Source organism: Ostrinia furnacalis, unplaced genomic scaffold, assembly GCF_004193835.3.
Source record: "Ostrinia furnacalis isolate ACB-3 unplaced genomic scaffold, ASM419383v2 OfSCF7642, whole genome shotgun sequence".
Taxonomy (NCBI): domain Eukaryota; kingdom Metazoa; phylum Arthropoda; class Insecta; order Lepidoptera; family Crambidae; genus Ostrinia; species Ostrinia furnacalis.
The window spans coordinates 887,124-902,670 of NW_021137881.1; the positions used below are offsets into that span (position 1 = coordinate 887,124).

Below are 15,547 nucleotides of genomic sequence, written 5' to 3' on the forward strand. Positions count from 1 at the left end.
GCCGAGTGAATTAGTCGAATGGCGAGTAATTTAGAAGTAATGTCTGTGAACAACAACACTAAAAATTTGGTCAACTAAGGCTGGGGCTGGGGCACCATCTTACTTTGACGTTAACAAACGTCAAAAATCTGTCAAACTCCATACAAAATATACACCGGTTATCGTTATAGTGACTGTTAAAGTTAGGCGGTGCAACTCAGCCTAAGTTACTGAATAGTTTAGTCAATTTTGTTCTATTTTGTTTTGATAACTAAATTAATTTACTTGCAAACTGTACTCAACCAGTGCGAACAGTTTAATAGTAAGTAGCGATTAGTTTTGTTACTAAAGACTAGTTTACTTACTCTACTAAATTACTCGAATAATGCGAACACGTTAGAAAAGTTAAATTCTCTCAAGAAGTTCGCGTGAGGATAGTTAATATGGAAACCTAAGGGAACACGGGGAAATAATTTATACGAGCCCCGATGCAAAATAGTTCGTCTGCTGCAGGGCTCGTCGTAATTCAGTGCTCCGATTACGCTACTTTTTAACGTCTCCAATTCATTGGCACTTCATCTCCAGTTGCGCTCCGTTTTTCATTCCAGCTAAGGTGCAAATTCGGAATCGCGGTAAAGGTCACGCGCAAACGAAGACAAAACAACGGATTTAATCACTTTCCGTTAAAAGTCCAAAAACCTTATTTTTCACTAAAATACAGCAAATGTTCGTGAAGGCGTTTGACTCGAGTTTGAGAAAAAGTAGCTTTATATCAGCTTATACACAAAGAAGCAGTTGCGTTTTGATTTCGTTTGAACTAGATGCGAACCGCGATACGATTTTGTGATTTTCGTTCGTCGTCTAGTCGCGTTGTAATTGAAAATATTTAGCACAATCGGGGCACAGAACGTCACTTTGTTGATTCAATAAAAAAAACAGATGACAGACAGATCTGTCAAAAGGTCATTCAGCAGTAGAGTGAGCGGAGCAAACCGATTCAACAAACAATGAGAGAGAAAGAGAAGGAGAGAGAGACATTTGTTGTTCTGCCGGTTGTTGTTAACATTGTAATTATTGTAAACAAAACAAAAGATGATGAAGAACTAAATTTTAAATGGCATTCTAAAGTTAGGTCAAATAAAATAGACAAGTAATAAATTCAGAGCAATGTGTCTGTGGTGTGTTCACTGTTCAAACAAAACTGCGCGCGCAGAAAAACGAACCTACTGCAAAGGGAGCCAGCAAGTATACCTTTTGGAAAAATATCAATACTTAGCGATGAAGTATACAAAGCTCATCGACATCGCTATTTCACAACGCGCATGCGTCTTACTCAGCTGGAAATTAGAGTGGAAAAATCGTTACATTATACTTTATAAGAGTGTAGCTGTAGCAGTGGGTTGAACTATGCCATAATAAATTTAGTCATGGATCCATCACTGCAGGAAAGTTTCGAGAGGTCCTGCCGCCTATGTGCCGAGGAGCAGGAGACAACAATCATGATATTTAGTGAGGAAGCTGAGGCTATGCTTTTTAGAAACAAGCTCAACCAATATCTTTTGATTGAGGTATGTAATGTAACTATGTTAACATGCTGATCTAAGTAGGCTTACATAGACATACTTAGCTAACTTCACTCTCTTCTGATCAAGTTTTGGTGTGCCAAAATTTGAAAATGATTATTGACTATTATGTTTCTTTACTGTTTAATACCTCTTTCAAATTCTTGTTAGACATAAAATGATCACACAATGCATTTGTAGCCAGTGAAATCAAGATAAAGTGTAAGAAACTCAGCTGTGGTCAGCCTCTTTTTTATTTTTCAAAATTTGGCAAGGTGGATTCAACTCCTCAAACTTTATCTATAGAAAAATGTGACCCATTTTTCATTAAATTACTGACAAACCCGTTTTACCCCCATAGGGGTGGAGTTTCTTAAAATCCTTTCTTAGTGGATACCTACATCATAACATCTACCTGCATGCCAAATTTCAGTCCGATCCATCCAGTGATTTCGGCTGTGCGTTGATATATCACTATGTCAGTCAGTCACCTTCAAGTTATATTATTTAGATATAAACATTAGTTATATAATTTTCAGGTTGATGAGGATGATAAACTACCAAAAAATATTTGCATTAAGTGTTGCACGAAGCTACAAACTGTGTGTGATTTTATTGATACTGCCAGAAATTCCCAAGTGCTATTGCTTAAAAAGAGCATAATGATAGAACAGTATGTGAGTAGTCTCCAAAATGATGAAAAAAGTTTTAGGATCATCAATAACGGAATTAAATTGGAATATGATGGCTCTGATGATGAAAGCAAGTTCACTGAAATGGAGATAAGTGTCGATCCAAACATGGTACTTCAAAATTCTGAAGAACCATTGTCACCTTGCCCGAGTGCTGATGAGAGCAGCACCACATTTGAAGATGTTACGCATCTGCACGACGTAGACAGCGAAAATGTGACAATAAAACTAATAAAAAAAGGTGACAAAAACCTACCTCAAATTTATGATGATGATAATGGCTATTGTCCGCCAAAAAAGGAACCTAAGCCAAAACCATTCCCATGTGTTACTTGTAAGCGTAGTTTTCACTCTGAATTTGCACTGAAAAATCATTCCTGGATTCACATAAATGAAGAAAAGTGCCACACTCAGTTCAGGTGTAGTACGTGTGATGAAGGCTTTGATTACAAGAGTGATTTGATAACACATTTGAAGATTCATAGAGTTAATGGAATTTGTCAATTTTGTGGAAGAAGGTTAGTTCTTAGCATAATATGTAAGAATTATATTTTGCTTGCATTGTTATGTATTCTCTTTTAAATGTTCTATTCTTTTCCTCCAGCTTTAGAACAGAAAGAAATTTGGCTGCACACATAGCTGTTCACCTGTCGGCGACTAAATCCCATACTTGTAAGGTGTGTGGCCGGTCGTACAACACACTCAGTAACTTGAAGACTCACAGCATCACCCATAGTAATGAGAGACCGTACCACTGCCATCTTTGTAAGAAGAGCTTCAAAAGGAATCAAGATTTAAAGGTCAGTTAAGATGAGTTCAAAGAGATAGGTAACTAATGTGGATACTTGGGTTGGGTGGATAATATTAGGAAAATACAATAAAAAATCAATGATGAGTGTAATGAAAGATAGGTTTCCAGTTTCATTGCATAAAAACAGTACTGGATATTTAATAGTTAATGAGACCAAAAAACCGTAAAAATTTCAAACCCTGTTTAGAAGCAAATACCGTTTTTTATAAATCAATGCTGTTGACTGATTAATTACAATTTTTTTCCAGTTTCACATAAACCAGCACACTGGAGCGAAACCATACAAGTGTCCGTTCTGCGACAAGAGTTTCGCGAGTTCCGGCAACTGCTACTCCCACCGGAGTCGGATGCACCCCGGGCGTCGGGTCGACGGCAAGATACGCCGCATGATGGCAAGGACCACTCAACAATTCGCACCTAAGACGCCGCTGCAGCCTCAAATAGTAGCCGTGAAGGGCGTCATCAAGTACAAGTGCACGATATGCGAACACAGCTTCGTGAAGCGAGACAATTTTACAGTAAGTACGCAATGTTAGACAATTTTACAGTAAGTACACAATGTTAAATTAACTTCATGTCACGGAAAAGTCCAATCCGGGCGGTGCGTCGACGGCAAGATACGTCCCTATTTTATCTCCCTGGCCAGGGAGACGTAGCATAGCAACTCGCGCCAAGTTCTTCGCCGCTGCAGCCGCAAATAGTAGAGTAAAGGGCGTCGTAAAGTACAAGTGTACGATGTGTCGACCAGTCCGACACCGATATCAATAAACAATTTTTAACAATTTAAACAATTTAAACAATTTAATACATTGATATCATTGGGCTATTGTTCGCGAAAAATCCCGCCAAAAACACAAGCTTCTGCCACTACCAGGTATCCCTTTTGAGCAGGTAGGTGGAACCAAAAATCCACCATTCATAGTTTCTGCGACAGATAGTCCTGCGGCCTTTCCACACATTCGCAGAGTGACGTAGTCGGTGGTGAACCAGTTTTCCTGTCATATTCCACGTTTCGGCTTTTAAGGTCATCGCTGTAAAGTACGAGTACCTACCCTACTACGTACGTGGCTGTGGTCTATGGTAAATATAAATCTAAACGAAGCCCAGTTCTGTTGTGAATATTATAGCAAGTTGATTTGACGTGACCCTCAAAACAGCTTATAAACGAGCATAGTAGGACTAGTGAAGTTCTCTTCAGTCTGTAGTTCTCTATGGCTGAGTTGCACCATCATCATCATCTCAGCCATAGGACGTCCACTGCTGAACATAGCCCTCTCCCAATGCTTTCCATGTTGCCCGCTTGGTAGCGGCCTGCGTCCAGCGCCTTCCTGCTACCTTTATGATGTCGTCGGTCCACCTTCTTCGGGTGGACGTCTCACGCTGCGTTTTCCGGTACGCGGCCTCCACTCTAGAACCTTGCTGCCCTATTGGCCGTCAGTTCTGCGTACTATGTGCCCTGCCTATTGCCACTAAGATGGTGCAACCCAGCCTTACAGTTTTGCCCCCTTTTTAACAGAGCTGCCTTGCGAAAATGTTATAGGTAATATTTGATTTTGTTTTCAGTATCATATGTTTCAACACACGGGAGAAAAGCCGTTCCACTGTTCGTTTTGCTCGGAAAAGTTCGTCACTCGAAGAGGTTTGCTGATACACCACGACAAGGAACACGCGGCGAAGGACCGGCCGCTCGCTCTGTTGTCCAAGAACATATTACTCAAGTAGACTGTTTCAGTGTACCGACGACGGCACATCAAGGTAAATACTGGCATCTTATGTGTTAATAAATAGGTGCTAATTTCCAACAAAAATGTATGATGTGCTGTCGACTGTAAATTGATAAAAGTATTATTACTTCTTCCGAATCTATAACTTTAAAACATTTTCAAGTACCTACTTTCATTGCCTCAATATTTTGAACAGGATAGCTTGCATTAAAGTACTAGAATTGTTAAAACTTAGGTTGAGTTTATTGATTATTCTAGGATTCTTGTTAAAGACTACAAATTACATAAACACTAAATGCATTCAGTGAACTTTTGTTACAAGTAGGTGTGGAATGTATACTTTTATTTAATGTGCAGTATTGACAGTATAAAGTCTTATGTTTTAATTTCATATGATACTTTCATATCAAGTGTCGCAAGTCTAAAAATTAATTAAGCGCAGTAAATGCAGTGACAAAAAAGATAATTTTAAGAACATTGATGTGAATTTAATGGTTAGTACATAGTAACATTTTATGCTTAAAATTATGGTAATTTTGAAGAAATACAAATATTTCTCGCTTTAAGTGTTTTTTTCTTTTATAACTTAGATAATATTTATTATAAGTGTAGCTGACTTAATTTAAAATCATATCATTATTTTATTTGAACAATAAACATCACTGTAAAAATCCACATAAAATTGCAGAAAATAATCTCGAAAAAATACAGAAAACATTAGTTTGGAAATTGTGTTATTTCGCGTTATTTTTTTTAATAATTCAAAATGATTAACGTAGAAAATATACGTCTAACTTTGCAGCTAAACATATTATTCTTTATTTATTTATTATTGTTGTAATAACTGTGTTTTATAAAAAATAATTGTACATATACCTACTACAGAAGAGTATAATAAAAATAACTTAAACAGGTGATTGAATTATGTATTTCACGACATATTTATGTTGATGTAGGTACATCACTAAAAATCCCGCATCCCGGGAAGTTCCCGGATATAATATCTTAATCGTCGTTCTTAACGTTCTTGGTAGGTAAGTATCTACAGGTGTATAAACTTATTCGTGTTTCTTTGTACAGATCTGTAGGGCCTCGCAAGTTCAACGAAGGTGGTGGTCTTTGTGTCTCGGCACACATAAATAAATAAATAAAAAGGTGTGTTGCGCGGTCGCGGCTGGCGGCCGGCGCACGGTGGNCGGGCTACCTACAAGGCGAGGCGAGCTAAGGAGATAGGTAAGCTCGGGGGGGGGGGGCGGGGGCGCGGGGGGCGACCGGTCGCGGAGTGCGCGTGGGCAGCGGCGCGGGGCGTGCGTCAGTCGGCAGTCGCGCACCGAGCGCCATACTGCGAGAACGTCGGGTGGCGACGCGCCCGCCCGTCGCGTGCTAGTGTTGTGTCACTGCGGTGGGCCAGGTCGGTTTCGAGATTTCTTCGTTCCGACGCAACCATGGCTCTCAACTCGGACGGTGAACAGAAATCGAACCTGGTCCTCCGGGTGGACCAGGATTCGGACTCGGTTCTGCAGTCGTTGTTCGACACTGTGCTCAAGCCGGACTCGAAACGGCCGCTACAGGTGCCTCTTCGTATGCGACAGCTTCCAAAGTCGTTCTTTAACCCGCCGTCGACCGGTTCCAAGTCGCCATCTGTGTCTCACTCGCGAGAAAACTCGGCTGACTCGGCGTTCGGATCGTCGTCCGCGACTGGCGCCGCTCCGGTGTCGCACTCTCGGGCGCACTCCTCGCCGGCCAGTTTGCAACAGACGTACGCCGCGGGTCAGCAAAATCAACCACAGCCACTTCATCACCAACACGCGAAACACAGATCGTATGATGTCGGATCACATCTTCAAGACGATTTGGGCCCACTTCCAGCTGGTTGGGAGCAAGCGAGAACTCCGGAGGGTCAGATTTATTATCTCAAGTAAGTCTATGAATTTGGTTTCTTATATGAATGTCTTCCTTTGTTTGCATTGATATGGTTTCATTGAGGAATCTAGTTCAATGTAGACACAAGCTGCAAGTCTTCTTTTGGGAGAAGGTAATCCTACTGGAGATTTTGGAATCGCACTACCTACAGTATGAAATTATGTTTTTTCCAAACCTGTTATAGCAAGTAAGTGGAATCTAAGTTGCTTTCAACTTCTTGTATCGTGGATATGATAAAAAGTTTATAGAACTTCTTTACAACTCATATATTCGGTCAAGAGTTTTAGTATGGAATTACAAAAGACGTTTCGCAGAAACTATATACTTATGATTGTGCATCTAGATTAGCTGGACTTGATGTCAGTATGTTGAATGTTATTATTACGCAGGCAAAGTACTAAGTAGGCTCGTTAAGGCAGGTACTTAGCTATCGACCTGCACAGGTACTATTGCAAATTACTAATAACCACAGCACCAATATGGTTTCTGCCGTCGTTTACCTTTTATGCACGTTAGACTAATGCTTAAAAGAAAGGTAAACGCTTTTAAAAGTAGAGACAAGCAAACGATTTTAGTGTTGCTTTCTCTTGAATCTATTGATTGTGTATGCTTAATGTTCCGAAATAATGGTGAGAACCCTTGTTATCACCATTCTCCATTCTGAAAACACATTGTCGTCATTTGCTATCTTATCGCGATCGTACACCTACCTGCTGTCAGTGCAGTGATAAAACAAGATAAGAGTATAAACTTTTATTCTAACATAAAGAATGGGTACGGTCTAGTACCGTCGTTCAAGAAAGTCACTAACCAAACTAAGATTGAATATCGTACAGCAAACACGCTCAGTAACAAAAACGTTAATTGTCTTAAATGACGGTGATTCCAAAATCTTTGAGAATGTTGTTTTAAACTTCAACAGAAATATTATAAATGAATAGAGCTTGTAAGACCTGAAAATGATTTTCCATTATTCTGGCCCAGGGGATTTCTATGAACAATGGCTGGAATTTGTGGTGAATTTCATACATTGATTAATCCAAAAAGAGATTAAGTATCCATTTGTTCCAGAATTCCCTTCGGGCAATTATTGTTGGAAACATTGTAATCAAATTAAACATCTTCATCTTAGGGGACATCTAAAAAATCATCATTATCATCATCACCATTTCAGCCGCCTTCCTGCTGCCTTTATGATGTCTTCGGTCCCACGCTGCATTTTCCGGTACGCGGCCTCCACTCCAGAATCTTACTGCCCTGCTTATTTCCACTTCAGCTTGCTAATCCGTCGGGCTATGTCAGCGACTAATCATTCCTGATTCGATGTCGCATAGCCCTTTCCATAGACGCTGTGCAATTTTGAGCTTCTGTATAAGGCATATAGTGAGAGGCCACGTTTCCGAACCATATAGTTAATCTTAAAAACAGTAAACACGAATTTCATGATTACTTGAACCTCTCCCACACCACTTGTCACACCTGGTCACATTTACGAAACTCCTCTCTCCCGAGTCTGACATCACATATTTTGCTAATTTACATCTGTTTAAAAAAACGACATAAGACAATACATACACCCAAAAATAAACTTAATTTTATCGGAAACTTAGCTCTTCTTCGAAAACCTAATTCGGAAACCACTCTTCGAAAACCTAACCTAACTCCTCGAAAACCTAACCTAACTCCTCGAAAACCTAACTGAAATATTACGAAATTTTGGACCCCTAACAACAATTTAAAAATTATTTAATTATTGTTTTTCGTGCTTCTGAAATGGTAAATGACAAATAAACAGTAACCGGGATTGAATAAAATTCCGGACTTTATTTTTGTATGGAACATCCCTAACCTACCTAATAAGAGGGTATTGATTTTTGACATTTTTGTCTTCACCAGTGGGACTTTATAGGAGGAGGAGAACTTTTTACCCTTGGCCCTGGTCTTTCAGGTGCATAACGATTTCCTTCCTATTTTTTTAGCAGCGCAATCTGTCAAATCAAGCATACATCAATGTGCAATTGTGCATCCTGCTGATCCCTCCTTTAAAACTCAGTGGTGGTGTTATTGACTTTATGCTTAGTAGGTACATATTATCAACTGCCCAGTTTAATTGTGAATATGATTTTATCTTTCTTGGCTTTACAACAAGTAAAATATTACAATCTTTAAATTCTTGTTTACCTTCTTATTTATATTTCCGGACTCAATAGTTTAATTATGTAGTTCCTAGTTTGTTATAATATTAAGTGAGTATAACTGTTCCGTTTTTAAGTGAACAGTCGTCAATGAGACTCGAGTCCTAATCGATTTGGTATTTCGTCTCTTTTATTCTTCCTCTTCATTTACTTCATAATAGATTGTCATTTAGGTTGGTACTCCATTTGGTCATTGGGTTGTTTATCTCATATATCTCATCATCAGATCTTAGTTATAAATCATTAATTATTCGTCAATGCTATTTTGTCGATTTATATTTCGTTGCAGCTTGTCTCTACACGAGCAGTCTTAATATTCTTATTCATTCCATTGCATATTTTAAGGCACCTTATTGTAAATTGAGGATCTTTGTATTTCAGAAATATTACCATTTATATGGGTATACTCGTAAGTTTTGGTTGTTATCCTGTCAAAACTTTATGTGGATGCGTACGATACATTTTTTCAGAACGGACAAGCCCTTGTAGCGCCGTGACTCCATTTTCCGGCACATGTCATGTCAATTCTTTGTTTGGTAGGTAAGTACCTACATCATGTCTATCAATTTTATATTTTGCATACTTTTAGTAATTTAGTTCGTCTATATTTTAATCAGATTTGCCAAAAAACTATTATGCATTACGTAAGTGTACGTACGTACTCTACTTCGTAAAAGAATTAGCTTATGTAACATCAATATTGCTTTTGCTAGCCTTTGCTGTAATCTCAGACGTAACTCTTTGTAACTGATTCCAAATAGATTTTATTATTATGAATCTATGTTATAGTCGAAGGTCGATACGAATGACTGGTTAATCTTAGATTTGACCAATATCTATCGGGAAACTCTCTGAAGTTTTTCATTTATGTGTGAAGCTTTTCTTTTCATCATATCGCACCTTNCTCCTGCAAAATTCCATAATTTCGTTTAGTAACGGTTTAAATTTAAAGGTGCGATATTGTGTTTTTTCTGAGGTGTAAATGTAAATGATTTATCAAACTGAAGTGAAAACTCGAAAGAAAAATTATTTATTTCAGTACCTAAAATAGTTCATACAATATTCAATTTCGACGTATGATAGCCCAAGTTGGTCTGTCATAAAATTCAATTCATGACTTTGATTGAGACTTCTTTGAAGACCTGAGGTTCGACTGGCCAAACCTAGGAGCGCGAGAGCTTCGTTGTAACATCTACATTATATTTGGCTAAAACAGATGCGGCGCTAATGCTTGAAGCCAGGTCGAGTGTATTGAAATAATTATATCGATAATCAGTAATGGCTGGTAGTCTGGCGCCGTGGCCATTATTGTCGTCGCCAACGCAATTCCCACTCGCGCATGAGTTCGCGATTACGGAAAAAATTAAAGCACTTGGGTACGATTAAAAAGTGACGCAAATATCAATCGAAAGCATGTTTCTGGGCTAATTAATGTAAATTCTATTAGAAGTGTTCGCATGTGAGCTACTCTACAAGGACATTCTATTGCGGCTTTTTTCGTTATTGTTAGCAATAACGTTAGAAATAACGTTTCATAAAACATTAGCGTCAAGTAGGTTCTGTGTTAAATCAAAATATTCACATGATCTAGATTAAATATAACAATCTGTTAATGTCATAATATTATGCGACCACTGAAGCGATATTTTAAAACAATAGCAAGGTGTTTAGAAGACAGTATCTAGCATCAAGTCGCATAACGAATAATGCCGATGTTCCCTCACCGTGCGTGGACGACAGCCAACGCAACATCAAAGGCTTTGCCACCTCGTAAATAAACGCAACTGTTGTAATACATGCACAAAAACTAGAAATTGTAACACTACGCAAACCGCGATACCCGCCTCAAATCATAACATGATTAAGTTAAGAGACACATGGACTGAGACTTTATATTTTCAATTTAACAAGTGTTACCGTTAATAACGATTTGAACAAATTATATAAATTCCGAGACGTGCAACAGTGTTGGGTGTAGATAAATGTTTCACATGAGGATTTATTATGTACTAGCTTTCCGCCCGCGGCTTCGCCCGCGTGGAATTTTGTCTGTCACAGAAAAACTTTATCGCGCGCGTCCCTGTTTCAAAAACCGGGATAAAAACTATCCTATGTTCTTTCCCGGGACTCAAACTATCTCTATGCCAAATTTCATCAAAATCGGTTGCGAGGTTTAAGCGGGAAAGCGTAACAGACAGACAGACAGACAGACAGACAGACAGACAGACAGAGTTACTTTCGCATTTATAATATTAGTTGGGATTTCGCTTCGCTCGGTTCGTTAGCGAACGTCAGGTTTGCCAACGCGGAAGGCCCGAGCGTATCTGCAACGACGCACTTCATAAGCTCCCTTAAAATATTGATATTTCGAATATCAAAGGTATTAATTTAGACGGCGGTCGGCGCAGGAGCGGCCGGCCGCGATGGGCCATTGCAAGCGGTGCGTCTCTTCCGTGTGTTCCTAAATAGACGTGCGCGCGCGTCGTTTCTTAATTGCGAGCTGAGGCTGATGCTTTATAAGCTCTATAACGCCCGTCGGCGTGCGTCTCGGCTGCGAAATGTTTGCTTTAATTATTATTGGAATGGAGGGTAATTCTCAGTGGTTTGGTTCGGCTAGACTTGGCGATGTTCCGAAACGGGTAGCGATGCAAATTGCCTTGGCGGACGCCCAACGCGGCGCTAGCAGGCCCAGTAGCTTCGCGCATCACACCTTCAGCTGCTTCTTGACCCGAACTTTAAGTACCTACCTGTTGCAATAGCAGAATCACTCGCCTACTCATATCATTGATCTACAATCAAACATTTCAAAATTTAAAAATTAACACACTCCCACCAACATCTAACAGTTGAACGTCACCACCTACTACTACCTACTACCAGGCCTCCGTCACTCGCCTATGCCGGCCGAGATAATTACCTACAGCGCGCGACAACTTCAAGTTGCAAATCAGTCCGGGCCGCCACGCGCCTGTTTGCACACGCGTATCTATACACGCTCGGTCGATCATAGTCGCAATCAAGGTTTATTGTTCCAACAGCACTGTTATTCTTCTTTAATGAAAAATTGTAATATTTAGGAATAATAATTTAACTGTAGTGATTTAAAAAATAAAAAAAAACTACACTTTTTAAATGATAAATTATTTTGAAATACTTATGACAAAAAACTATAACAAAAAAATTATTTTAGCTAATAAAAACATTAACTTTACTTCACCGTGTCTATTTTCCGACACTACACCTTTTAAAACTGTTTTTTTAATTTCGAATTATCGCAACACTGAAGTTTATTAATAGGTAGGTACTTTAGAGATGGTACGATTATACAAACTCCACTAGATTAAAGTTTTCTAATCGTAAATACAATAAATGCTTCTTAAAATTAAGTTTTTATTTATTTTACTTTGCTCATTCAACCCTGACGCTTGAGCGGTGACGTAGATCAATTCTAAACACAAAAAAAATGCGCTCTTGTGATCGTAGTAGTAAGGTGCGATTTCGAATGCACCATGTGCGTTGGATATTTTGCATTATTATTATTACCGTTAAAATGTCGGCATCTGATCCTACACAAAGGAGTGCAATTTCTGTTGCTACTATTATGTATTCTGTGCTACTACCAGGTAGGTGATAAAATTAATTTAAGGAAAAATAATTAAGTGCTAACAGAACTTTACAAGTTCAAATTAATGATAGTAAACGTAGGTAATGTGGAGTGACTTAATTGATTGAAAATGGTTATAAAAGAATTGTGTACGTTAATTTTTGATTTAAAACTTTTGCCAACTTCCAATCTGGGAATTTGCTTATATTCCTTTAAAGGTAATTTCGTCATTCGTCATCGTTTCCTCACTATGTCTTGAAGATACCTCAATTTAGACAAGCGGTTAAATCTATAATTAATTCCTTATTATTCATTTATGATTATAATTTATTGATTAACATGTAACAAGGGTTATCGCTTACCCGGTTAGCGTTGCAAGTTCAACCGGTAATATTATTGTAAGATAAGCCCATTACTAGGTAGGTACACTCTAAATCAAAATTATATTGACAATGAAGAATAAACCCATTTTCGTAGAAGAAAAATCCTAATACTTTCTTAACTGAAAACTTTTACGAAGTTACTTTTTATGTAGTGTACCTAAATAAATTTTCAGCGACTAAAAAGGAGTTCATTGCATTTTATAACATAATTAATGTTCAAATAAACAGTCCTGCCTCCACAGATTAAGTATAAATAGTCTTGAGATTAAGTAAAAGCCATCCGTAGGTAATATTTATTTTTACACACACGTTTAAATAATAGTGCCTACCTACCTACATACAATGGTAATGTTTAGTGTACAAATAATATCAGTTGCCATGCAAATTGCAGTGAATAAAGTGCGTCAGTCCAACCTGCCCTGCGTAGTTACGTTGCCCGCGCGCTCTTCTACACAATGGCGAAGTCGAGCTTCGAACAATATTTCCTTTTAAGTGTCGTTCTTTGAATCCTTAATCAGAGAAACTTCTCGCGCTGCATACAAAGGAACAAGCCTCGTACGAAAAGATAGCCCAAGTTCGTTCAACTCTTGTTTTATTTAGCCAGGTAGGTTAACTCTACATGAACCATCGCTTGGTAATGTGTTTGCTCCTGAAGGTTATCTAATATTTAATTATTTTTTATCGTCGTCAAGATTTCCGAATTCATTATAAAGTTTCGTTTCGAATTCTTGTTTCGTACGTATCTGAAAGAACACTTATAGGTTGTTTAGGTTTGACTACGTGTCAAGTAAAATATTTTTTTAAATCTTGGGAGCTATAAATGTGTTTAGTTTTTTACAATTACCTAGTGAAAAACGAATACTATTCTTACTTGGTGTCGCATAAGAATAGGTTAGTTAGTCTATTCTCAGTAGTAATTACGTCAACTCGTTCAATTATAATTTGTGTTACCAGATACTTGCTTAACAGCAAACGTGTCGAACCTCTTTGTTGGATACTGACCTTTGCGTCGGTTGCAATAAGAGCTTGTGCTTGTGAATATTGCCGTGTGCGTAGTGGATGGCGAAAGGAATAGCCTCTCCGACGACTTTGGCAAGGCCGTTCGCGCTGAGTTACAGTGCCTTGTCTGGTATCTGACACCGGTTGATACATGCACTGCCTGTATCATATACGTTTACCTACCATTATCTTAATCGTTTTTTGCTTAACAATTTCCGACAATAAGTATAAAGAACATAATTATATCATACATTTTTATGATTAACTATCTTACATTCAGATTCTTTATTATTTTGGATGTTTTTGTAGCGTTTCTTGCTCCCAATTTCTTGATATTTAAAATGTTGTTTTGACTCTACATACAAAATATGTATATGTCACCGTAAGATTACAAACATCGTTCGATTACAATCTATCTCGTGAGATTGTAAACTGTCGAAAAATTGTGAACCGTAACATATGATTGCAATTTAACGCATTATTTTTCGCTATATTGTAATCTATCGAAGTGAAACTGTAAAATTACAATCTGTCCCGCGTCAAATTGTCAACTGTCCGAAAGCTCTTCCTGATTGGTCGGTCTTATTGTAAGAGCGACCAATCACGACCAGCCGTTCTTTGTCCCCACAGAGTTAGAAATGAAATAGAGGTGTTAGTTAAATAAAATAAATACACTTAAAAAATTCTTCAAGTATTTATTTATTATTTAGTAGGTAACAATTATTTTGTCTTTAAACATAAAATAAAATTGGAAATATTAAAAAAACACTTTTATAAAAAAGATTTTGTCCTGTAACAGAAAATAAAATTCAACACAAAAACGGTTTTTGTCCTCAAACACGAACTGAAATTAGGAAATTATAAAAAAAAACTTATAAAAATTCAATCATTTTGTCCTCTAACACAAATTAAAATTCAAAAATTATAAGAAAACGATCACTCTCAATAATAAAAATATAAAGTTACAAAATTAAGTCTTAGAAAAAACATTTTAAATGTATTAATACGTTTTAAAAAAAACACTTATTGTTGCACGTCAAAGAGCTGTGGAACCTACGTCGGTTCACAATTTGACCGCTTCCCATCGATAGATTACAATAAAGCGAAAAATAATGCGTTAAATTGCAATCATATGTTACGGTTCACAATTTTTCGACAGTTTACAATCTCACGAGATAGATTGTAATCAAACGATGTTTATAATCTTACGGTGACATATACAAATAACATTGTTTCCGTGTTGATTTCCGTGATAGTCCCAATTATATTATTGTCATTATAAAAACACTAACAAATCAAGCAACTAGCCCAATTGATTAACTTGTTTGCGGAACAAATATGGCGTTTTAAAAGTCGAAACCACAACGAAACTCGACAATGAGCGACAACGACGATTTATTAACGAGGCAATTAGTAAAATGTCCCAATAAGTACCTACTTCATAGGAAGGGAACGAAGTGCAGCAATCGCACAACGTGGAGTTATCGCAGGGTTCCACGATAACAGCGCTCACTGTCGCCTTCCGAGAACCGACCGCCTCGGCCGTGCGCGACAGGTAGCTCTACCTAACGGCACTCTCTTGAGAATACAATTTTCGTTTTAGAACAAAGTAATAATGTGCCGTTAATATACTTTCTCCTGTGCTCACTCCACCAAACTAGCACTTGAGCACTTA

General features: G+C 38.0%; 2 protein-coding genes across 5 annotated transcripts in view; both read left to right on the forward strand.

Annotated features, from left to right (window-relative positions):
* Positions 1 to 985: 985 nt before the first annotated feature.
* On the forward strand, positions 986 to 5,345 carry LOC114365760 (zinc finger protein 624-like). The gene is made up of 6 exons (XM_028322412.1): positions 986 to 1,224; positions 1,425 to 1,547; positions 2,081 to 2,751; positions 2,838 to 3,033; positions 3,293 to 3,562; positions 4,608 to 5,345. Exons 1-6 carry the CDS (start codon positions 1,147 to 1,149, stop codon positions 4,764 to 4,766), a joined length of 1,497 nt encoding a protein of 498 aa, XP_028178213.1. The 5' UTR covers positions 986 to 1,146; the 3' UTR covers positions 4,767 to 5,345.
* A 727-nt stretch (positions 5,346 to 6,072) lies between these two features.
* The window catches only part of yki (Transcriptional coactivator yki), a 42,840-nt gene continuing 33,365 nt past the window's right edge, over positions 6,073 to 15,547 (forward strand). For 3 of the 4 annotated variants that reach the window (XM_028322425.1, XM_028322426.1, XM_028322424.1), the window contains exon 1: positions 6,073 to 6,686. In XM_028322425.1, the coding sequence (XP_028178226.1) occupies positions 6,214 to 6,686 (473 nt within the window). In that variant the 5' untranslated portion in view covers positions 6,073 to 6,213. The remainder of the gene's footprint in view (positions 6,687 to 15,547) is intronic. The other variant, XM_028322423.1, reaches the window with a different exon arrangement.

What these genes read in the sequence shown, in the direction of transcription:
- LOC114365760 (XM_028322412.1), top strand. Translation starts at nt 1,147, where the DNA reads ATGTGTCTGTGGTGTGTTCACTGTTCAAACAAAACTGCGCGCGCAGAA. An exon ending in TGTCAATTTTGTGGAAGAAG is followed by an intron (nt 2,752 to 2,837) that starts GTTAGTTCTTAG and finishes CTTTTCCTCCAG; the next exon opens with CTTTAGAACAGAAAGAAATT. An exon ending in TGAAGCGAGACAATTTTACA is followed by an intron (nt 3,563 to 4,607) that starts GTAAGTACGCAA and finishes TTTTGTTTTCAG; the next exon opens with TATCATATGTTTCAACACAC.